The sequence below is a fragment of the Cynocephalus volans genome, chromosome 4 (genome assembly GCF_027409185.1).
Source record: "Cynocephalus volans isolate mCynVol1 chromosome 4, mCynVol1.pri, whole genome shotgun sequence".
In the NCBI taxonomy this organism is placed as follows: Eukaryota; Metazoa; Chordata; class Mammalia; order Dermoptera; family Cynocephalidae; genus Cynocephalus; species Cynocephalus volans.
In genome coordinates this window covers 114,378,189-114,402,847 of record NC_084463.1, presented here as the reverse complement: position 1 = coordinate 114,402,847, position 24,659 = coordinate 114,378,189, and the positions used below count along the sequence as shown (strand labels likewise).

At 36.5% G+C, this 24,659-nt stretch overlaps 1 protein-coding gene across 1 annotated transcript in view; it reads left to right on the top strand.

Moving 5' to 3' along the window:
* Positions 1-270: 270 nt before the first annotated feature.
* Positions 271-24,659, top strand: part of RRAS2 (RAS related 2) — a 74,368-nt gene continuing 49,979 nt past the window's right edge. Inside the window, exon 1 of the mRNA XM_063093429.1 lies at positions 271-430. Coding sequence (XP_062949499.1) covers positions 323-430 — 108 coding nt within the window. The 5' untranslated portion in view covers positions 271-322. The remainder of the gene's footprint in view (positions 431-24,659) is intronic.

The following is a 24,659-nucleotide window of genomic DNA, read 5'->3' as shown; positions in this document are numbered from 1 at the left end:
TTTGTAGCTGCGCTGGAGGCTGCGTTCGGTAGGCGCTGCGGAGCCGCGTAGAGGAGCGCGCCCCCCGGCCGCTGCCACCCCTGGTCCCTGCGGTCACCCCGCTTCTCCGTGCCTCGGGCAGGGCCCAGCCAGCCCCAGGCGCAGCGCTGCCGCGCGGACCGGCCCTCTCAGCAGCGCCCGGCGCCCAGGACCCCCGCCCGGCCGCTCGCCCGCAGCCTGCCGGCCGCGCACGTCCCCGGAGCCGGGCCTAGGGCGGGCGGCGGCGGCGGCGGCGGCGGCGGCGGCGGCTCGGTGCGGCCGGGCTGGGCTCGGCGGCGTCCCCATGGCCGCGGCCAGCTGGCGGGACGGCTCCGGCCAGGAGAAGTACCGGCTCGTGGTAGTCGGCGGAGGCGGCGTGGGCAAGTCGGCGCTCACCATCCAGTTCATCCAGGTATCTGGAGCGGGCCTGCCGGGGGCGCCAGGGCGGCGGCGGGCGGGGGCTCGCGCTACCTGTGGCGGGGCGGCCGCCGCGACCCCGCCCCGGAGGCGCCGCGGGGACCCGGAGCCGGGAGCCGGCGGGCGGGCGCGGGGCCGGCTCTGCGCTCCCGCCCTGCGGCCGCGGCGCCGCGCTCCTGCCTGCGGGGCGCCCAGCTTGGCGTTCCGGGAGTCGGGCTTCTCAGGAATGTGGCCGGGAGGGCGGAGCTGGCAGGATGGGAAGCGCCCATCCACCTTATCGCTCCGGCCAAGGCCGGAGCCCTACGGGTGAGGCAGCGCCGCCGAGCCGGGTTTCCTGCCTCGAGGGTCCGAGTGTGGGGCGGGGGGCTGGGACCCCGCGCGCTGCTTTTCCAGCTGCCCTCGGCCGCCTTTGCACCGTCGGTGCGATCGCGGTGGCAACTTGGCTCGCAGCTCCGCGTGGTCCCTGAGCTTCTCCGCGCCGGCTGAGCCGGAGTTGCCCGCTTCAAACTGTGTTTTTCTTTGTGTGTGTTTGTGCTTTTCTTATAAGTAATCTCCTAGGTAGTATGTCCGGGTGGGAGTGTGTGATAATGCCCCAAGGAAACAGTGGTTTCGAGGAAGTTAAAAATGTTCTCTCATTGGGGTGAGACCATTTCCTAGGAATTCTTGGTGCCTTCCTGGTTCTCGCGGTTCCAAGGTGAAATTTGGGATGGGCCAAGCTAGGAGGTGACTGGGTCGTGTGTTGTGTATTCGCACCACCCTCTCTTTCACCCCCAGCCCTCTCTGGTTGTTACAGGCGGAAAGTCAGTGGTTGTGGTAAAGAAAAGAGAGGTGGAATTCTTCATTCTTAGAATTTACTCTTTGTGAGAGGTTTGAGTGATTTCTTTTTTGGGTTTTTAAAAAAGAAAACTTAGATATCTTTCTGCTTTTGTCAACCTGGAAGGTGTGGCGTATGTTGGGAGAGAATGCAGGTAACAAAGACATGTTTTACTTTATTAAGAGTACTGATGGTGAAATATTTTTTCTGGCTTCCGTTTCACCTATTCGTCGTTAACTGGGGTACTTCAATGGCTAATTTCATTTTATTTAATGTTTATAATGACATTAAAGTACAGAGAACTGTAACAAATGTGATTGTCGCCTTTCACATTGAGTAAATGAGCAATAATTGCTGCTACAGTATTCCATGGGATTAGAAACTGCAGCTACAACCTTTGTCTCCAGGAAGAGAGGATGTTTATGTAATGAACATTTACAGCATGTTCATTAGTGTCTTAGAAAAATCTCACTAAGAAGTGAGATTGGTTTACGTTTAGCAGGCTGGAGAATCAGGGATGCTGTCACTTTGCTGTTTCCCTGCGGTGACAGTCTTAAGTCACCGATGGCAAAGCAAAACAATTTATAGCTAATCCTTTCTTTGGGTACTAGTCCAATGGTTTGTGTGTTTGCGGGAGGGTGGGGTGCGGGGGGGGGAACTGAAGAATGGGAGAGGTTGAGGAACGGAAGAATAATCCTGGGTTCCAGTATTGAGAGATAGTGTTACCTAAAAGATTTAAACCACAGACATTTAAGGTTTTTTGTTGTTGTTGTTGTTGTTTTGTTTTTTGAGGGAGGAGCCATCTGAATGTATTTTAATCCATGTTAATTATTTAACTAAGATATTGAAACTTTTTGGGAAGTAGTATTAGAAACCATTAACATAATGGTAATTGCTGTTTTCCTAATGATTTTCTAGAATTCATTTGTGAAGAAATACTTCCTTTATGAATAGTACAGTACCTAGACGCTCTAGATATCAAAGAAGTAAAGCAAGAAGGTATACATGAGAAGACATGTGTATGAACCTAAAGAGTTTGAGTCATACAGACTTGAGTGTGTGTCTTTTGCTTTGTCATTTATTGGCTGTGAGAACATTGCCAAAATATTCAGCCGTCGGAGCCTCAGTTTTCTCACCAGTAAAATGGGTCTCATTTCACACACTATAATTTTTTAATTATGAGAAAGATCTTAGCGTTGTATGTAGCACATATTATGTGCTTAGTTAATGGTAGCTGTTATTGTGTCATTGTGTACAGTTCTCTAATATGCTTAAATGAAATGGGAATTTAGACTCAGGGGAAGTCAGTGTGGGAAGGATTGATAAAAGCAGTATGTAGACTTAGTGGTGGGCAGAATGGAAATGTCATATGTGAGTATGGGGGAAGTCATATGCTGTCTTGGAGAGATGGGCAGGCAAAGGCGGGAAGTGGCATAGACAGGTGACTTGGGGCGAGTGGAAGGAAGGAACATAGGCTCTGAAGTTGAGGAGACTCTTTGAAGAGGTAGGAACCAGACCACCTCGGTGGAGTCGCAGCTCTGCCACTTGCTGCATGTATAATCTTGGGCAAGTTACTTAACCTCTCTGTACCTGTTTTCCCCATCTGTAAACTGTAGAAGCATATGTGCCACATACAGTGGGGAAAAGTAAATGAGTTAACATTTAATGTTAACATGTCAAAAAAAAAATGTAGAGCAATGTCTAGTACACAGTAAGGCTACATACATTATTATTAAAATTATATTAATTTTAGATTATGGAGCTGAAGGTGACTGTTTAGAGTCGCTGTTTATTGTCTTGACTCCTGGGAAGTTAAAATTCATTCTACCGTGATAGTAACTGGAGGGAAAGAGACAGCAGTATAATCATTTTAATAAGCAGAAGTCAGTTCTCTTTTTAGATTAGGATGACACAAATTGGTTTTATTTAATAATCCTGAAATACCACACAGCTTTTACAGTTTTCAGTATATATTTTTCTATTATGTAATCTTGAGTAGAAAAAATGTAATAAACAAATTTGAGAATGGAGAATTTAAAAACAACTTTATCTTTAGCCCTGACTTTCTTTGACCTTAGATTTAGTTGTTACATTCTACACATATGAAGAGCTGCAAAATTAGGAAATTAAAGTAATATATTGAGGTACCTTTTCCTCTTTAAAAATGAATATGACAGACCATAAAAATCCATGATAGAAATGTAAGTTATTATGTTATTAAGAGTATACATGTGTACATAACCTCCTTGTTTCTGTTGCTCATAGTTTTTTGAAAAATGTTTTAAGTTCTGTTGGTAAGTAGAACACCTGAGTGATGAGTAAACTCTAATTAGGAAATGATTTTAACATTGTACAGAGTGGAAGGGAGAGACAGTTGGATCTCTTGGATGTAGGTCTCCCTACTCAGGTGACTCTGGGTAGTCTCTCACTTTAGGTGATGAATGTTGATTCTATTTCGAGTTGGGGAAACTTCTTTGTATCAGTTGTGAGTTAATTTTAAGAAATGATGGAGTAGTAATTGGTTTTTTGGGTTAATGCTTTATCTGGCAACTCTGAAAAGAGACCATACGTATTTTACCAGTTTCAGTTCTTTTAGTATTCTAACTTTTTATTCAGCAGTTTGTCAGATTTTGGGCAATGTAAGGGTTAGCTGGTTTTTCACATCTTGAGTTTTACTCAGTTTTAAAACCTGTTCGTTTGGACCTGACTCAAACATTGCTTTTTACCTTGAGTTTGTCATTTGCTAAGTGCGTTTTCATTGCCCTTTCCTGGGGCAAAGATCCTAACTGAGATTTCAAGATTTTTTTGTCTTGAAAGTTTATTTGTCTTAATAGTTAATTGATCCACGTGCAAAGGTTGTGAATTTAAATTCCCAAATTGCTGTTCCATTTCTACATCTTGAAGACTTTCTGCAAGTAGAAGTCACTAAGAATAGTCACTAAGAATAAACTGTTAACTTTTTATGTGAATTTGAAACTCTGTACTCTAGACTTTATTTTTAGTGTGCAAATTACTGTTTTGCATTAATTTACAAATGAATTGTTAGCATTGAAATTGTTTTACATTAATTACAAATGAATCATTAGCATTTAAAAATTAGACATCTCTCCCAGTGGTAATACGTACTAGAGATTTCTTTGTTTTGGTAACATTACAAATTCTAGGCATACCAGGAACACTATTTTCTTATAGAGGATAACTGATTTTGTTAGAAGAGAAGCAGAAGGAAATTCGAACCTGGGATTTCTTGACTTAAAACTCTTATTTATGTGTTCTATCCTGTGTGTGTATCTGTGTGTCTGTTTTGGAATGTGCAAGTTGTAGGAGTTCAGTGAGGACACTTCTGTTGAGTAGGTCAAGAATGCTGCTTTTCCTTGGTAGTTGACAGGCTACTTACATGCTGGAAAATGGGTTTTTAATTCATCTATATTGTTGAAATATCATGGTCATCCCTAAACTTTGAAATGAAAAGTAGTCTGTTTAATTCTGTTAGGAAAATAAATTGATAGCTTTAAATTGGGGGCAGGGGGGAACTTTTGAATTACTTTTTTTTCTTTTTTTTTGAAAGAGACTTCTAAAAAGCGGTGTAGTTTCAAAATATTTTAAAGTTTCCTTTTTCAAATTAAAATTGGTCTGAATATTGAAACAGATTTGGTGATGCCAAATGTTGAGCATTTTTTCCTTTTGTTTTTTTGGAGTGGAGGTGGGGAAAAATAGTCTTTAGGCTTTTAGTTCCATTGTGTCTACCTTACTGAAAAGTGATAATGAATAAAAGATACTCTGACTGTAGACAGTGTGGAGTTAATAGTCATTGAATCATTTTGAGAGGTCTTGATCTTGAGTTACTTTGGGTAGAGCTGCTGTGTCTGTGTTTGGGATCGAAACTTAGTTTAAACTTATGTCCTTAATAGGTCTTTGATTTATTTCTATTTTGTAAAGAAAAACGTGTCTCAAAGAAGCAAAGAAATGTAAGTTGTCTAAAATTGTGATATTGGAGACATAATTAGACTGAGTTCCTTGATGTCTGGTGAATTATGTTTTAGTTTTAGTGTTTTGTAAAAGCCATGTATTATTTATTAGTTACGTAGCATTAAATAGATAATGCTTAAATAGCATTAAAACATAATTTAAATAAAAATATTATAGTCAGTTTATTGTTGGTGTTTATTCGTTGTTTAATATTGCCAACTAACATCATTCTCACCCTGTGATGGTGTATGATGTTTTTTTTCTCGGAGAAAGAACTCGGTTTATTTATATACAGTTCAGTACTAGGAGTATGAATATAATTGTCAAAATGACATCTGATGTTGCTTTTTTAAAAACTTTACCCAGATTTCCCAAATGCCTCACATTTTAAAATTTACATTATTCCCCCAATATATACATGTTTTTTAAAAAAGTCATTTGAATGTAAGTTTAAGACATAATGCACCCCTTATCCTTAAGTCTCTGTATTTCCTAGAGACAAAGGCATTTGCTTATATCAACATAGTATAATAGCCAATCCCAGAATTAACGTTAATATATTGCTATTCTGTAATCTGTAAAATTTTTTTCAGATTTTCCTAGTTGTCCCAATCACGTGCTTTGTAGCAAAAGAAAATCTCAGGTTATTCAATGCATTCTATTTCAATGTTTTATTTAATTTGGAACAGTTCTTTAGTCTTTGGGTTTTATGATATGGATGTTTTTAAAGAATACAACTTAGTTATTTGTAGAGTTCCCTCAGTTCAGATTTGACTGGTGTTTCTTCATGATTAGATTTAGGTTGTGCATTTTTTTTTGGCAGGATTAACAAAAATGATGTGTTCTTAGTGCATTGTATCAGGAGACATAAGGTGGATGTTGATTTGACTACATACATGCTTACCTTTTGATTCATCAATCCCAAATCTAGGAATTTACCCTGAAGATACACTTCCAACAGTATGAATTACACATGCCCAAGGTTGCAGCATTATTTGGAATTACAGAAATTAGAAGTAACCTACACAACAGGAGAATAGTTGAATAAAATATGGTGCATTCACCCAGTGGAACATTATGCTGCTGTAAAAAAGAAAAAAAAAAAAAAAGAGAGAGAAGGGTCTTAATGAATTGATGTGGAGTGCCTTCCAGGATATATTGTTCAGTGAAAAATAAAGTACAAAAGTATCCACCGTATGTATACTGTACTACCTTTTGTGTAGGAAAGAAGGGGAAATAAAATACATATGTATTTGCTCAATGGGCCAAAACCAAAACATGACAAGGATAAATCAGAGATTGATGAGATTGGTTTGTTACCTAGAGAAAGTGGGTAGGAATGAGATGGGAGGGATAGAAGGAGTGGGGGCAGCAACCCATCTGAGGGTTTGGAACCAAGTTTCACGGGTTCAGTATATAAACAGCAAACACACCAATAAAATCAGTGATGAAGAAAAAAAGAAAAACAACTTAAGGTGTAATACAAATAAATGAGCCAGACCTCATTTTTAATGAATAATACAACCAAACCAAAGAGTCCTGAAAGGAAAAACTAATTTAGGAATTTGAACCCAGTATTTGGACTATATCCTCAGGATAATGACAAAAAGAACTCCAACACTGAATTCTAGTCAAGAAGGTTTTGGTTTTTGTTTACAGAGGTATGGGTTTACACTTTTGAAGCAATTTTCTAAATTAGGATTAAGCAAATTAAGTAAATAAATACATTGTGGAAAATGGTGGCTAGTTTCTCAAATGTAGAAAGGGCAAAGGTTAGAATGAACTCTGTAATATTTGATTGGAATTCAAGGTATTGGCATAAACTCATGGTTTTAAAAGTATATAGAGATAGAAATAGATGTGTATGGATACACATGCATAAATCTATACATCTGTTTTCCAGCTCTGTCTGCAGAGAGGACCTAGAAACAGTGACACCCCATTAGCGATGAGATAACCTAGCACCAGATCTTGGTTTCTAAATACCATTTTGTACTAGAAGGAACCTTAGAGAAATGACTGATTCCAGGGCTGGGGCAGGAAAAAATAAGATAAGCATGGAGCATTTTTTAGTGCCAGAAAATTTGGAAGTGCTCAAAAATAAAATGGGGGGGGGGCGTTGTATCAAAGAGATATAGGAGCCAAACTGGAAGAACTCCCATTGGCTAACTCTGGGACAGTTTAATCATTAAAATAAGGCAATAATTGATTATTGCCGATCAATAAAGTAAGGATCTATGAATCCATAGTGATAAATAAATGATTGAGAAGTTCTTAATGAAGAAGTCCTGCTAATGAATAGGGGAAATGGCATAAGGGAAATGACAGCATTAGAAAATCACCTGTTGGCATTTGTAATAATTGATTCAAGTAAGAATCATAAATGGATGTTAAAAATTTGGAAAAATGGACGAAAATTTGAAAGTGGATGGATGTTTGATAGTCTCAAAGTATGTTCCCATATGATATTACTAATCAAGGGGAAAATAGCTTTTAAGGGAGAAACTTGCTGATACCACACTTGATCACATGATCAGGTTAACATCTTTGATGTTACTTTAGGTAACTATGATGAGCAGTTTGTCTGACTCAGGCTAACAAGATCCAGTCTTTACTATTACCCTAACTAGACACTGAATGATATTAAGCCTAAAACTTGGTTCCATTAAATGCCTTGTCTTGGTAGGGAAAAGTTGATAAATTTAGGTTAGGCCAATACAAGTTTGGGCCATTAGCCCTAATCGTTAGCTTAATAACTTTTTCCCTTTGCACCAAGTTTTGCTATATAGATGTATTTTGTTTTATTCTGTATTCTGTGGTGGTTTTGGAAGTTAGACTCTCTTTTTCTTCTACTAAAATGAACCTTAAAACTATTCACATTCTTGGGCCGGCCTGTGGCTCACTCGGGAGAGTGTGGTGCTGATAACACCAAGGCCACGGTTCGGATCCCATACAGGGATGGCCAGTTCGCTCACTGGCTGAGCGTGGTGCTGACAACACCAAGTCAAAGGTTAAGATCCCCTTACCGGTCATCTTTTAGAAAAAAAAGAAAAAAAAAAAAAAACTATTCACATTCTTAAATATACTTAATTAGAAAATCAGAATGATAGTGCTTTATTCCCAGTTGTGGAAAATGGCGAATTTAGCAGATTTGTTTGCTCTGTTTCCACCCCCCCTTTTGATAAATTTAATATCTTTATTTAAAACAACCAAAAGTGTGTAAGATTGCACTATTTTTAAAAGTTGTTTTTGTCTTTTGCATTCTGTTTTGTTATAATTGCAATAGTTAATACTAAGTGGTGTTAATATCTATGTCATTAAGCGTTATTGCTTTTATTTGCTATTTCTGTCATACCAGTTTCAGTGCTTACAAGCACTCCTCATCAACAATTTTTGTTTTTTATTTTTAAAATTTTGTTTTTAAGTTGACAGATAAAATTGTATGTATTTATTATGTACAACATGATGTTTTGAAGTATATAGACATGTGAAATGACTAAATCTAGCTAATTAACATTCATTGCCTCACAGTTATTTTTGTGGTGAGAATGCTTAATGTTCACTCTCAGCATTTTTCATGAATACAGTGTATTGTTATTAACTATAGTCACCATTTTATACATAGTTTTTATTTATTTATTTATATTATTTTTTATTTTTTTATTTTTTAATTTTTTTTTGATGGCCAGGGATCCAAACCCTTGACTCTGGTGGTATCAGCACCACACTCTAACTGACTGAGCTAATTGGCCAGCCCAGTGCAGATAGTTTTTAATTTTGAATTGTGATTTAAAGAGCATTTTTAAGTTCTTTTTATTGAAAAGATATTTACTGTTGCACGATGAATGATGATTTGGCTGGGTATAAAATTATTGGGTCCCAACATTTTTATATTAAAATAGTGGAAGTACTTACTTTATCTTCATTTGCCTGGCCTCAGGTTTCTATTCTGCAGAAATAACTTTTCTATTTGTATGCTTACAACATTCTCTTATCATTGGAAAAGGGAACATTTATCTGTATATGAGTAGAAGTTTTTCTCTGTTCACTAGTTTTCCCAGGAAAATGATGAAGCACTCTCAGGTCTGGGAAGGTTTTCTTTATTTTCATATTCATTTTCTCAGTTATCTTCTGAAATACCTATTTTTTGTGCATCGATTCTTTGAATCTTAATCATTGAAAAAGATAATATACTCTCCATTCCAGGTAGATTTTTTCAAATTTGCCTTCTCTATCACTGATGAAATTTTCTGGATGTCAAATGTAATTTCTGTCTCCAAAGCAGATATAATGTCTGTGATTTCTCAGTCTGATAATAAATAATGGCAATGTTCACTTGCCTTAAGGCCACAGACTGGTGTTTTTCTAACGCTTGATACTGTTTAATGAAACATCTTCTTCAGGGGGAGGGGTTGTTGTGTGGAAGAATATATATATGTTTTTGTTTATCCTGGTGTTGGAAGTAAAAAAGTGGTCATCCCTCAGAATTTCCTTGGGGTACTGAGATATCCATTCTGTTGTGATGCTGAAGGGCAAGTTGTTGCTGGAGAGCTTCAATTTTTTGGAGTTAAAAGGGATAGTTTTTAAGTTTTTAAATCCTTGTCTCAGCTTTCTCCACTGATGCAAGTATAAGAGACTGGGAGACAGTTGTGTGTTTGTTAAGCTGTAAAATTCAGGTTAAGGCTAAGATTTTTCTAGCTGTAGATATGGAAATTGAATGGCCTAGAGGCAGAGTCCTTCTGGGTGCATGCGCGCGTGTGTGTGTGTGTGTGTGTGTGTGTGTGTGTCTGTGTGTGTGAGAGAGAGAGAGAGAGAGAGAGAGAGAGAGAGAGAGAGAAGGAGGGAGAGGGAGAGAGAGAGATCTGAAATATGCTTATTTTATATTGCATTGCATATAGAAATCTTTTTCATGATTTCATATATAAACTTTTATTGTTGCCTCCTCCCCTTTAAAAAAAAAAAGTGGGATCAATTGCCATGTCTCACAGTATTCCTTTTAGGTAACTATATGCTATAATTTATATTTTTAAAGATGTTTTAAAAGAATACTAGTGAGGGTTTTTTTTCAAAATGTTCTATGTTACCATCACCCTTGGTCTGTAATATAACTAATGACTTTTGGAAACGCATTGCAAGGCTGATTTTGCATTGTTTACTTTGATATGAGATCTTGCACTTTTTATTAATTTCTAGATAATTTGTAATTTCAATTTGGCTATCCCCTTAATTTTTAAGAAATTTAAATTTGCTTAAGGATTGAGTGGATCCTTTTGATTGTAGATTTTCAGCTTTGTTGGGTTTTGGTAGAAGGAAATCATCTGTAAATTCTCTATGTTTTGGAACATTACATTTTTTTTTTAAACTTTATTTTTATTTTATTTTTAATATATTTTTTAATTGGCTATGAATATTCACAGGGTACACACCTGATTGTCACCACTCATGCCCAAGATGTGGTGGCCAGTTCCATACTGGCAGCATGTCCATTACCACAAATTGCAATTATACCCCATGTCCCACACCCAATTATCCCTGACCTCCCTCCCCAACCCCCTTTCCCCAACGTTAAGTATTTTTAATGGCCAACTTACCATTGATTTTTGTAACTATTCCAAGAATATGAGAGAATGATGTTTGTAGTTTATAAGGTGCAAAGTTTTACATAAATATATTAAAATGGATTTTCTTGATTGTATTATTCCCATCTTCTGTATTCTTACTTTTTCATGCCTATTTAGTCTGTGAAACCGGGAAGTACATTTATTAAACCTCTCATGAAGACTGTTTTTTACTTTTTTTCTTGAATTTCTGTTTTTACTGTATTTTGATGCTATAAAATCTTGCTATGTAAAATTTAGGATGATTAAATCTTTGTATCTTTTATCATTAAATAGTTTCTTTCTTGTGTGTGTTATACCTTAGATTTCATCCAATGATATTAATATTGCCATTTTACTTGTTGTTTGTATGCATTTGCTTGACTTCACTTGTATTTTACATTTTTTTTTTTTTTGTCATTTTGTGTTAAGCTTTTGTAATTAGTGCACAGAATGATGTGTTTAACAATCAGATTGGAGCGTCTCTTTTTTAGTAGGGCAATTCTGCAATTTGATTATGTATTTGTGAAGTCTAGAAAAATATGTTTTTATTCCTATCATTGTTTTTATATTCTGTGTTCTTCGTTCTTAACCTTTGTTTTTGTCATTCTGTTTCCCCTGCCTGGATATAAAAGTGGAGATTATTTCAAAAGTAGAGGTAGTTTCTGAGAAACTTATTCCTTGTGATTGCCTTTGTCATAGTCCTAAATAGACTAGTGAAATTAAACACCATAGCTTTCATGAGTTTTTGGTTTTTTCTTGTTAATCTTTTTTTGGGGGGGTGATGGGGGCACGGCTAACTAGTAAGGTAAGGGGATCTGAATCATTGAACTTGGTGTTGTGAGCACCATACTCCAACCAAGTGAGCTAACTGGCCAGCCCTGTTTTTTTTCTTTTTAAAGAGGTCCTTGATCTGGACAAATTCATACTGTTCATTTAAGGAGAGGCAGCTTGTTAGTCAAGAAATTTAGATCTTGATTCAGCCACTCTATGACTTTATGGGCTTGGACACGTCACTTCACTTTTCTGAATTCAATTTTTTTCATTTCTCAAATGGGGGTTTTGGACTAGACAATGATTCTGTGTCTGGTTCACCTTGACATCATTATTTTAAATCCTATAAACACTAGAATATAAAAAAGTATTTTAGTGGAAGACACTTTGAATGTTTTGCCTAAATAAAATAATAATTGTATTTGTACATTTTATTCTTCATATTTAGATTTTGAGAATCATAGGCCACAAATACTTGTTACATAGAACTAAGCACATAGCAAAAGTTTGTTTAATGTTTATTAATTGCTAGGGTTAGGTCTTGAACAGGACGTAGGAAATAGTTGGGGCAAAAAAGATCTTAGGAAATATATGTTGTATCTATTATGAATCCTTAGCAGCTGGTTACTGAAGAGGACAAAGAACAGGTTTTCATTTGGGATTTCAGTTTCTATGTAACTAAAAGATCATATATGGCATATGTATATTTGGATCTTGAGTTTTAGAAGTTTTAGTTGTTGATCCATAGTATTTAGTTTTATCAAAAATGTTCTTTGGAGAAGATAGTTTTATTTTAATTCCTGTCTGGAAATTGTCTCAGGAAATGTAAAACAGCCTTGAGAGTCTGGTTAACTCAGTTGGTTAGAGCATGGTGCTGGTCACACCAAGGTCCAGGCTTTGGTCCCTGTTTAAAAAAAAAAGTTACCGTGTTTGTCTTATTTCCTAGTATGTTTTCTCCTAATGCCTTGTTTTTGGTTAACTGATGACATGTGGTTGACATTACAGTAGTCAGCATTTGTTAGCTGAAAGGAAAAGAATAGCAAGCAATTAGTGGAGCCAAACTACAAGGAAGATTTGTGATAGAGTTAAATTTCAGAAATCATGTGGAAAAGATATGTGACCATTAAATTTGTATTTTGTTAATTATGCCTCTGAAATTAAGATGTGTCAACTAAATAAGGTAGGGGAATTCGCTATTATGTGTGTGTGTGCATGTGCAAAAGTGCACATAGGCATGTATTTTACTTGAACTGAGAAAGGAGTGTATTTAAGGTTAGAGAGGGATTTGTGGGTTTTTGGAATAGAAAAATGTAAAAAAAAAAAGGTGTAAGTCTGTGATAATTTAATGATGACCTTGCAAACGTTTAAATGAATGGCTATAAATTCACACACACACACACACACACACAGACACACACACACACACGCACACAAACGGGGGGGGGGGGAAGAAGATATAACAACCACAATTATTTGAAGTTGATATGACAAGCAAACAGAAAGGACATTGTTGGGGGGAGGGGGGGAGGGAGAAGGGAGGGAGGTTTTGGTGATGGGGAGCAATAATCAGCCACAATGTATATCGACAAAATAAAATTAAAAAAAAAAAAATAAATAAATAAAAATAAATAAAAAATAAATAAATAAATAAAAATAAATAAATGAATGGCTATAGTAGCTTACTTGAGCAGTACATTAATTATTATTTTCAGATATTGGCATGGAATTCCCATGCCAACAACTTGGTTTAAATGAACTACTTTTTTTGTTTGTTTGTTTTGGTGGCTAGCCTCCTTGGGATCCCAACCCTTGACCTCTTGGTGTTATCAGCACTGCACTCTAACCAAGTGAGATAAAGGGTCAATCCTGAACCATTCCTTAATTATCAAGTTACTTAATGTTAAGAATGTTTTATAAGCACTGCAGTGTTTCATCATGAAACACTTTTCATTCAGTTTAGAACAGAGTAGGAGTGTTGAGGTTCAAACTTCATTAAATGTTGGGTCTTGGGGTTATTTCTTTATTATGAAGTCTGAAGGTTCTATGATTATAATTTTAATAGGTGTGAAAATAGTATGGAAAATTTTGTCTTCTGTAATAAAATTAGGTTGTGCTTCTCAGTTTTTAATTTTACATTTAGAGACAGACTATTTTTGTTGATTTTTTTTCCTTCCTCAAATTATTGCAAATTATGTATTTAGTTTAGATTTCTTTGTAGCAGATAGTTTCAGGAGGAAGCCATTGGCTGAGCTGATTAGTCAAATGAAGTTGTCTGACATGAGTTACTTTAGTTTGTGGTTTTAGATGAACAGTACATGGTGCACAGCTGTTGCTCCAACAGCTTTGTTCCAGCTGTCCTAGTGGCCTGTCACAAAATACCCCACATTCCTTTTTTTTTAATGGAACCCTTTTAATATTCTATACTTTATTACTTAAAATGGATCTTAATAATTACTTTAATGATTTTTCTTCATTTTCGTGCCTATCTGTAGCTATTTACCTATAAAGATGCCAAAACAGATTGTGTGTAAATAAATAGATTTAAACTTTGTTGTGTTTATAATTTTTGTTGAGAGTTGAAGTTACAGTTGTGAAATATTTATGCAAGACAAGTTAAGTGATTAACATTGAAAAAAAGACCAAACTCTAATGATTTCAGCAAACAAGTAGCTTGTATCTGGACAATGAAATTGGCATTTCTAACTTCTTAATTTTAACTTTGGGTTTATATTAATGTCTCAATAGAAGTGTAAAATGAAAAGCCATAATATTGTGTTTATATAGCTTGTATAGAACCTATATGAGGGTACTTCAATAAGTTCATTAGGAAAATTTGTATTATCTTTCAATTCTGTTTTTCCATGAATTAAAAAAAATTTTTTTGGCAGCTGGTCGGAGTCAGGATCTGAACCCTTGATCTTGATGTTATCCACAAACTTTTTGATGTACCCTTCTATAGGTAGACTTTGGTTTGTATTTTTGATGAAGTGGTTGGTTGGTTGGACTTCAATTCATTTTCTTATCCTATGCAGTAACTGAATTAAAATACTAATGGTTTCAAGTTTTTTTATTTAGGAACAGGTGCCTATGAAGAATATTTTGATTTAATAATGAGTCATATATACTGAACATTTTCTGTGTGTCAGACACCATGCTAAAAGATTTCCAAGCATTGCCTTATTTAATCTTTACAGTTACTTTATTATTTCTGTTTTGCAAATATGGAAACTGAGGCTCAAAGGTTAAATAAATTGCTCAAGATTCCATAATAATGACTGAGATTTGACTTGAAATCAGATTTTTTTCTTTCCCTTTTTTTTTTTTTTTTTGGCAGCTGGCCAGTAGGGGGATCTGAACCTATCTTGACCTTGGTGTTATAAGGTGGCTCTCTAAACAACTGAGCTAATTAGCCAGCCCCCAGATTTTCTTATTACAAAGCCCCTAAGGACCACACTATACCACCTCACCCAAATCACTTTTTACTTAAAATTTACCTTAATAATCAAGTCATTATGTAAGATTTTCTTTCTTTTTAAAAAATGCTTAGGTTCATGAAGCACTTTCTGTTTAGTTGAAGTTAGGAGAGCTAGGATTGAATAGGGAGTGAAGTTTTGTTTAAAGCATCCATTTGCCTCCCTTTATGCAGCCTCCTCCTGTCCCACTGTGATCCATTTCTCATGATTTCTACAAATTCTGCTCTGGTCATAGCTCTTCTTCCACCTGGCAACCCTTGGACCTGCTCTATTCTCCACACATCCTCTGTCACACCTGCCCCATACCTATTGATATTCCATTCCTACTCACATTTAAACACAGTCTAATCAAATTTAGTCATAATCTGTGTGAAATGTACATTCACGACTTTTCTGAAGCTGTGTCTTTACCAAGTATGCCCTTTTATCTGATTAATTTTTAGTCATCCTTCCAGCTGTGACTCAGGTTTCATCTCCAGCAAGCCTGTCCTGAGGGAATATCCAGATTGGGCTAGGGCCCCACCCATGTGCTCCCAGAGTATCCTGTGCATTTTTTTTTTTTTTCTAAACCTTTGGAGAGTAAGTTGCAGAAGTCCTGTACCTTCAGTGTTTATTTCCTAAACAAGAGTTGATAGTCGTATAACCTTATAATATTAAAATCAGGAAATTGCAGTACTATTATCTAATTTGTCTTATTCAAATTTTGTGAATTGTTCCATCGATGTCCTTTATAGCAAAAGAAAACTTTTACTCTGGTTCAGGATTCAGTCTAGGATCCCATGTTGCGTTTATTTGTCATGACCATTTAGTCTTAAAATTATTTGTAAATTTTCCTACGATTTGGATTTGTGTGGTATTTTCTTATTATTAGAATCAAATTGTGTGTTTTGGGGAGAAATATCACAGAAGTGATTGCTTGTACATCATATTAAAGAGGCACATGTAGTCTATTTGTTCCATTACTGATGATATGAAATCTGATCACTTAGTTAACTGCTGAGAAATTACTACTGTTTCCTCTGTAATAAATAAATATCTTGTGGGTAGAGATACTGAGACCAGGTTAAAACTAGTTAGTTTTTAGCCTTTGGTGTTTTGTCTTTCTCTTTCCTCATCTCCCCTCCCTCCCTTCCTCCCTTCCTTCCTTCCTTCCTTCTTATTACACTGGTTTCCTCCAATTTGTATTTTGTAACAGGTTTTTTTATTGTCCTCAAATATATGAATGTCTATATTTTTTGGCAGCTGGCCAGTATGGGGATTTTAGTCTTTAAATATTTTTTCCATGTCCTCGAAGAGCACTTGAATTATACTCTTCTTCAGGGGGGAATGCCCCAATTCAAATACATTTTCTTTATTCAGTAAAAGGATCTATTCTTTCTTGGCCTTGGTTTCTTCATTTGTAGAATGAAAGGGCTGAAAATAGATTATACCTAAGGCCATTTCAAATTCTAAAGTCCCATGGCAAATGAGTTTATGAGTTTTAAATAATTAATTAAATTGTTATATCTAGTTTGTCCTTTTTTCCCTGCAGGTTTTATGACAATGAAAATTGTCTTCATTCTTCTTTCGGTGCAATATATAAGTGTCTCATTGCTTATTTCTACAGTAGAACTGTCCTTCCTTTGACTGGGGACATGATATTCTTCACACCTAGATAATGCCTTTTCCCAAGCTGGGAGATAAAGTAGTATTGGCCCCTTTTGGTGGGGTGGGGGTGGGGGACTCATTTCCATAGCACTCTATTAATAAATATATCCTGTTATTCTTTGGAGTTTTCTAAAGTGCTTACGGCAAAGAAGAGAAGAACAACAAAAAATTCAGTCTAATAGTGTTTATTACCTTTAAAAACATGCTTTATGTATAATTTCTTTTAGAGGGTTTTACAGAGTTTCTAATATAATTTCTGAAGAAGTAAGAATCTTGATTCGTTGTGGAATTTAGAACAAATTATTTGGTTCTAGAAGTTAGTTATTTCATTTTAAACAGACTGAAGGTATCAAGTGTTATTTCAACATTGTTAGTAATTTTAAGTTGTGTAGTAGAAGCATTAGGTTACTTAAAGAATTATAAAGAATTAATTTGGGCACATTTTAACTTTTTAACGTAATTCTTAAGAATTTTTATAATAACTAGCAGTTACCTTTATGATGTTTTACATTTGTGGAATTCTTTAGTTTTCAGAGAACTTTCGCATATGTGATTTCATTTTATACCTTTGTGATTGGAAGGCAGCACAACATTGTCTCGATCATTGTTACGTCCATTCTACAGATGAGGATTTGGAGGCATGGGAAGAAGGGATTTGCGCAAGGTCCTATATAGCAAGTGAAGCTGGGATTTAAGCTGGTGTTCCTAACTTCTGTATACAGTGTAGTGGTCTTCTTACTATAGAATTATTAATGTTAAATTGAAACAAAAATGCCAACCCTTACTAGAGGGGATCTGAAAACAGTGATAGATACTCATTTTCCAAATGAAATTCTTGTTCTGTGAGTATGTTATCAGTATGAATCTGGAAGGAGCACTGATTTGATGGATGGGAGGGGGAGAGAAGAGTGGACTGAGATTGCACCAAAAGCACACTTGATGTGTTTCTACTAAAACTGCTATTGATGGCTACTGATAAAAGCTAGTTTGAGGCCAAAGATTTGTAATGGTATCCCATCTCTAAAATGTAGCTTAAGAAGAGTACTGCTGTGGATTGATTGAATTGTGTCCCCCAAAATTCACATATTAGAAGCTTAATTCCCCACTATTCCTATTGAAGGTGGGAAATCCTATTTTGGTAGTTGAAAGATGGGGACTTGAAGTGGTGATTAGACTATAGGACCATGCTGTACTGAATGGATTAATAATGGTGGCCAGGGGCATGGTTCTGAGGGCTTTAAAAAAAGAGCACATGAGAGGTCAGTCTCTCTCTGCTGTGCTGTTTTCTGCCATGTGGAGACCCTTGGGTCACTCTTGTCACCACTGAGACCTTCACCAAATGCTTTCTCTAGATTTTGGACTTCCCAACCTCTGAAACTCTAAGCAGTAAATTTTGTTTTCTTTGTAAATTACTCAGTTTCTTGTATTTTGTTATAAGCAGCAGAAACGGACTAATGCAGTACTGTGTCATTACTACTGAACATTAAGAAAAGTGCTATACCAAATACTGTACCATTGTTTTATAACTGCATAAGACTGACAAACACCAAATTCAGCATATTGATTACCTTTTAGGGTTGGGGGAGGTGGGAGGGGTATATGATTATCAAGAGGCATACAAGAGTCTCCATTGTATTACTGATGTTTTATTTCCTAGGTTGGGAACACATATTCTTTATATTTTTTCTTCAAAACATCTGAGGTATTTTATAGTTACTTAAGAGCAGAGAGTGTATTCTGAATTGACTTAAATATGTAGTCAAATGGAAACTATTCATTTTATGTTAAAGGTATCATGACTTGGTTGACAAGATGCAAGCGTGTTCTTCAGGGGTTTTCCTTTAGGGTGGGAAACTTTTTTTCCTCCTTATCTACTCAAACAACAAATAAAACTTGAGTACAATTCTTATTACAGTAAAAAGTTCATGTTTGTGGGTAAAACTTCTACGTGAATGTGTGTATATAGGTGTGTGTGTTGTGATTTGCTTTTAAAATTACTATACGTGGTTTCTGAAGATTTCTCCACAGCACAGTATCTGATTTCATCTTAGTGGTTACAGGAACTGATGATTAATTTTGCCTTAAATTTCCTGTATTAAGAAATGATGCCTTTAACTTTTCCCAGCACCAGATTCTTAACGCTATTTATAGTATGCAAAATGAATGCTCACATAATGTGGTTTTAGGTAGGTGTGAGTAAAGATTAAAAGAAAATCTGGAGTATTATATACTAGACCTGTGCTTTGTGTTATGCTGTTGACTTCTTTTGCTCATAAAAGTTACTCATTTATAACTTGGATAACTTTTGGACTGAGAATATTTCATCAAATTGAATTTTTGGGGGAGGGTGGGATTATTTATTTTAAAAATGTGCTGCCACCCTTTTGGTGGCCTTGTGAATGAAAGGAATCTTATTTCCAAGTTGGGATGATCATGGGATTAGAAGAAATGCTGTGGGTGGTGGTTCATCTAAAGGCTTTGCCTTTATTTGGGTTCTTCTGCTTTTTGGAAAGGTGGGATGGGAGAGCATGAAGGAATTCGGCATTCTTCCAACAAGAATGTGAAAGTATATACACTTAAATGTTGCCAATTTCCTCAGCATAGAAACTGATGTAAATGTGATTTATGGTAATCTTCACATTTACAGATTATAGTGTGTGTTTAAGAGAAAGTGGGTGGGATAGGTAAGAAGTAGAAGGTTGGAGAAGGTAGAATAAATGCTCTTGTTCTTGAGTTTAGAGGTTTGAAATATCTAGGACTACCTGGGAATAAACTCATGGTGCAAATTGGGGGTCCTTTGATGATTTTGGATGGATTCTCAGTATGATCTAAGGCCTGAGCTCTTGTGGAATTTTTTTTTTTTTTTTTTTTTTTTTGTGGTTGGCTGGTATGAGGATTTGAATTTTGTGGTATTTTTTTGAGAATTTGAAAAAGCGTTTTGCTTCTGGCATGGTTTAATTTTATAGGTGTTCATTCTCTGGTGTCTTAAAAGCAGAGCCGTTCTTCTCATTCCAGTGGTAAGTAGAAACTGTGGTCCATAAAATTTTGTAATAGACAGAATTGGAAAATGTTCTATGTGAAGAGTTTCTTCAACTCCCTGTGCAAAGGACTTTTGGCAGTTTGGTAAAGCCTGTGGACTCCTCAGAATACTGTTTTTAAATGTATAAAATAAAATGTATACAATTATAAAGGAAACCAGGGCTGGCCAGTTAGCTCGGCTGGTTGGAGGATGTTGTTATAAAACTAAGGTCAAGGGTTTGGATCCCCATAACTGCCAGCTGCCAAAAAAAAAAGAAAAAAAAAAGGAAACCAATTACATTTAAATACAGATATCAAAATGTTGAAAATGGAATTCTTCCTTTTTAACTCTGAGGGTGTAAATGCTGTTCTGTTCTGACTTATCTGCAGCAACTATTATATAAAAATATCCGATTTCTGTTGGTGACAGTCACAGGTACTGCTACAGTAATTTGTTGAAGGAAATGCTCAATTTTGGTTAGAGTTGTTAAAAGACAAAATTACAACAAATTTAGTTTAAAGATTGAATTAGCTTTTATTTATTTATTTTTATTTTTTGGCAGATGGCTGGTTCAGGGATCCGAACCCTTCCTTGGTTTTATCTTCACCTTGTTGTAACCAAGTAAGCTAACTGGCCAGCTGGGCTTTTATTTTTGATTCTAGAATCAGGCAACACCTCGTTCTATAAGATAGAATGACTGTTTCGATGAGCTGAGCATAGGAGTTTGGCTTTATAGGCAGAAAAGGGCTGAAGAAAGCAGAAAAAGAGAACAATAGTGAATCGGTGGTTTCAGTTACTTTCCTCCTTAAGGTTAAAGTAGAGGGAACTTCCTTATCATACAGCTAAAATTGGGCCTATTCGGGGATTTGGTTATTATTTCCCTCACTCTCCTGATTTCTTGGAAGGTCAGGTAAACAACCTAGTTTCAGCTTGGTGTAACTCCATATTGGTTTGGTCTATTGGGACTAGTATAGGAGCTCAGTCCAAATCAGTGGCCTGCAATGAATTTTATTTAGCAGAGGTTAGTGAAAAAAATTTTTTTCCCATCCATGGTTTTGAAGTTTTAAATCCTGAGAACCTCTTTCTAATGCAGTGAAAAAAAGAAAAACAAAACGGGATTTGGAACTAGATGACTTTGTGATTACGTCTCATAGTCAATATTTTCTAGTATCTATCTACATTCTTATGCAAATCTGAGCCTTAATTTCTTCATGGATATAATGGGATGGTAATAGTACTTACTTTGTAGGATGTTAGCTTCTCTATGGGTGCTCTTTGTATTACATTATGTATGTATAACTTATTGCATTCTCCTGGTATTTTCATTTTATCAGTTTGTATGAAAATTTACCTCCCTTTATGTCCCTTTATCCTCCCCTGTCTATAATATAGCTGTTTTAAATATTCCCTCTACATGTATTTAGAGCTACATCAGACAGTATTATAATTTTTTGCTTCATCTGTTAAGCATGCTATGGAAAACTCTTGGGAAGGAAAGCCTATCGTTTATCCATGTTTTTGCTAAACATGTTTCAAAGTTCCTTCTTTTATTGCTTCCTTTCTGTTTTTTTTTTTGGTCCTTTTTTGTCTCCCGAGTGCGCCACACGGTCGGCCCTCCTTTCTGTTTTAAGAAGGATGACTCTGCTAGCAACAAATTCTCTTAGATTTTCTTTATCTGAGAATGCCTTGATTTCTCCTTCATTCCTGAAGGTAATTTTTTTTACTGACTATAGGATTCTGGGTTAACAGTTCCTTTTTTTCAGCACCTGAAAAATATTGTGCTACTTTTTTTCATCTCTATGGTTTCAGATGAGAAATCTGCTATTTTCCCCTGTACTGGTAAGGTGTATTTTGCTGGGTGCTTTCAAGATTTTTTGGTCTTTAATTTTCAGAAGTTTAATTATGATGCGTCTTGATGTGGATTTTGTTGGGTTTTTCCTCTTTGGGGTTTGCTTAGCTTCTTGAATTTGTGTAGGTTTATGTCTTGCCAAATTTGGGAAGTTTTCAGCCATTACTTCTTCATGTACTTTTTCACTTCCATTCTCTTTAGTCTTCCTCATTGCGTTCCTCTGATAATATGAATGTCAGATTTTTTTGTAATAGTCTTGCAGATCCTTGAGGCTCTGTTCATTTTTTCTTTTTTTCAGTGTATTTTCTCTCTGTTTTTTGGATTGGGTCCTTTCTGTTCCAACTTGCAGTTTATTGATTCTTCCTTCTGTCCCTTCCATTTTGCTGTTAAGACCATCCACTAAATCCTTTATTTTGGTTATTGTATTTTTCTGTTTTAAGTTCCCATTTGGTTCTTTGTAACTTTTGTTTCTTTGCTGAGGCTTTCTATTTTTTCATTTGTTTCAAGCAGGCTTGGAATTGTTGAAACAATTTTATCTGGACTGCTTTAATCTTTGTCAGATAATTCTAACATTTCTGTCATCTCGACATCGGCATCTATTGAATGTCTTTTTGTCATTGTTTGAGATTGCCCTGGTTCTTGGTTTTCAAAGGAAAACCTTTGAAACCTACATTTTCATATTTTGTTCTGAGGCTCTGGATCTTATTTATACTGTTTCAGCTGGCTTTTTAAAAATAACACTCTGGCATGAGAAGGGGAGGTGCTGCCTCGGTTACTGCCAGGTGGAGGTAGATGTCCAGATTCCCTATTCAGCTTCCATTGAAACCTGAGGTGGGGATGGAAGTCCAGGCTCTCCAAGTGATCACTATTGGGGGAGGGAGTTTCATTACTGGCCATGTGGGAATGAAAGTCCTGGCTCCCTATTTGACTTTCTCTGACACCATTGCAATCGGGTGTTGGGGTGCCTCTTTACAGCTTTTTGAGTATGGAATTCTAGGCTCCCCACTTGGCCTTCTCTGTTGTGGGCAGAAGTGGGGCCATAGTTTTTTCTGTGGTGTTTGGTTGGAGTAGAGCGGTTATTGTCTAAAAGTTTAACATCTTGCGAGGCTGCCCCCATTCCTGGTCCGTTGGCTAGAGAGACCAGGCTTCTGATGGGATTTTTGGTCTGTGCTTGTTGGCATTTCTGGGTTGCTGGCCTTTTCAGCTCTAATTCTGGGGATCTATGATGAAAAATGAAAACTCTGGGAACTCACCACGATGTCCTCTCTTTGGGTTCCAAAGCATTAGCCCGTCTGCCTTCTTTCTAACTTTCAGAGTCATCTAATGTTTGTTTTATATATTATGTCAAGGATTTTGTTTTATTTAACAGGAGGAATAGGGAAAAGTTTGTCTATTTCATTCTTCCCAGAAGGAAAAGTCCTTTAAAGGTGCTTTTTGTTTGTTTAGTAATGCTGTAATTAATGCTGTAATTAATGTTTTACTCCAAAGTTTTTATTGTATTCATCTACTAGCTCAAAAAATGAATTTGTATTTTTATACCTCTTGATGGAGATTGCATGTCATTATGTCATTCAGCTTAATTTTATAATGAGTTCAGTTCTGAACCTGTAGAGTTTGAGATTCTTCAGGGGCAGCTCTATGAAGGCATGTATCCCTTTTTATAATCAGAATAGAAGTATAGATAAGAGACCTGGGTGGAGAGATAGATTTGGGAATATAAAGTAATAGATGATTGTTGAAGATAGTTTGTATAGATGTGGGTCACCCATGTTGAGGAGTTCAGAGTGGTTCAAGATGGAGTTCTGGAAGGCTGTCATTGAAAAGAGGCCGGAAGAAAGGAGTAAGGTGACTGAGTAGAACCCACTGGAGAACTAAAGATAAACATCATGTTAGGTATTATAAAAACCAAAAGTAGACAGTTTCAAGAATGGCTGTGAGTATTCAGCAAGGTCACATGCCTTAGATTGGTAAATAATCTGATGGTGAAAATAGTAAGATTGGATTTGGCAATGAATTGCTCACAGAGAGCAATATTAATGGGATGATGGGACTAGAAGCCAGACTGCACTGAATGGGAGATCATGAAAATTGTTGGTGGATGAGAAAGAAGGAAAGTAAAAATGGGGGATGCAGGAGGTGTGCATATGATTGTTTTTTAGAAGAAGAAAGTTTCTTGTTTATGTGCTGGGGAAAAAGCCAGTAAGATAGAAAAAAGATACCAGAGAAGGGGCAGTTGCTGGCAAGGGCCTTTGAGAATGTGGAAGGAGATCAGACCTAGAGCACAACCTGAAGGGTAGACAAAAGCTGGGCAGGAAGAATGATACATTTTTTTTTTTTTCTTCCTAGAAGGGTTGGGTATTTATATTAGTATGATTATGAATGTACTAGAATTTATAGAAACAAGGAAGAACTGGATGAGAATTCTGGCTAGATAATTTCTTTGATATAGGAGGCAGAATGACCCATAGCGTGTGTGTGCTGAGATGCTTTTCATGAAAGTTTTACCCAAGTGAGTAATTTAATAGGTTACATGCAGACATATCAGTTTTAAAAAATGTGTTGATGATACAAATAATTCTCAAAAGGAAAATCTTAAAGCTTAAGATTATTAGATCTTAAATCTTAAAAAAAAATGGCAACAGGGCGAGCAATTAAAAAACAAACACAGTAAATGTTTACGTTTTAAATTGTTATCTCTTACTGAATAGCACCCCCCCCCCCCGCCCAGAAAAAATTGGTAAAAGTAGAAACAAGAAACCATTTTAATTTTTTTGTTTTTGTTTTTGTTAGCTGACTAGTATGGGGATCTGAACCTGTGACCTTGGTGTTATATATGGCTGCGTTCTAACCAACTGAGCTAACTGGCTAACCAAGAAGCCATTTTAAAATGATCAAATTGACAGAGATTGTTAACACGTTATCTATTGTATTGTGGGAAATAGGTTCTCTCATACTGCTATTGAAATTGTAAATCAACAAGCTGAATTAAGTCTTAAATTTTATAAACTTTGACCCAGTAGTTATCTTCCAAGTAATTTTTCCTGCTATATGTGCAAAGATTTATATACAAAATTTTGTGACA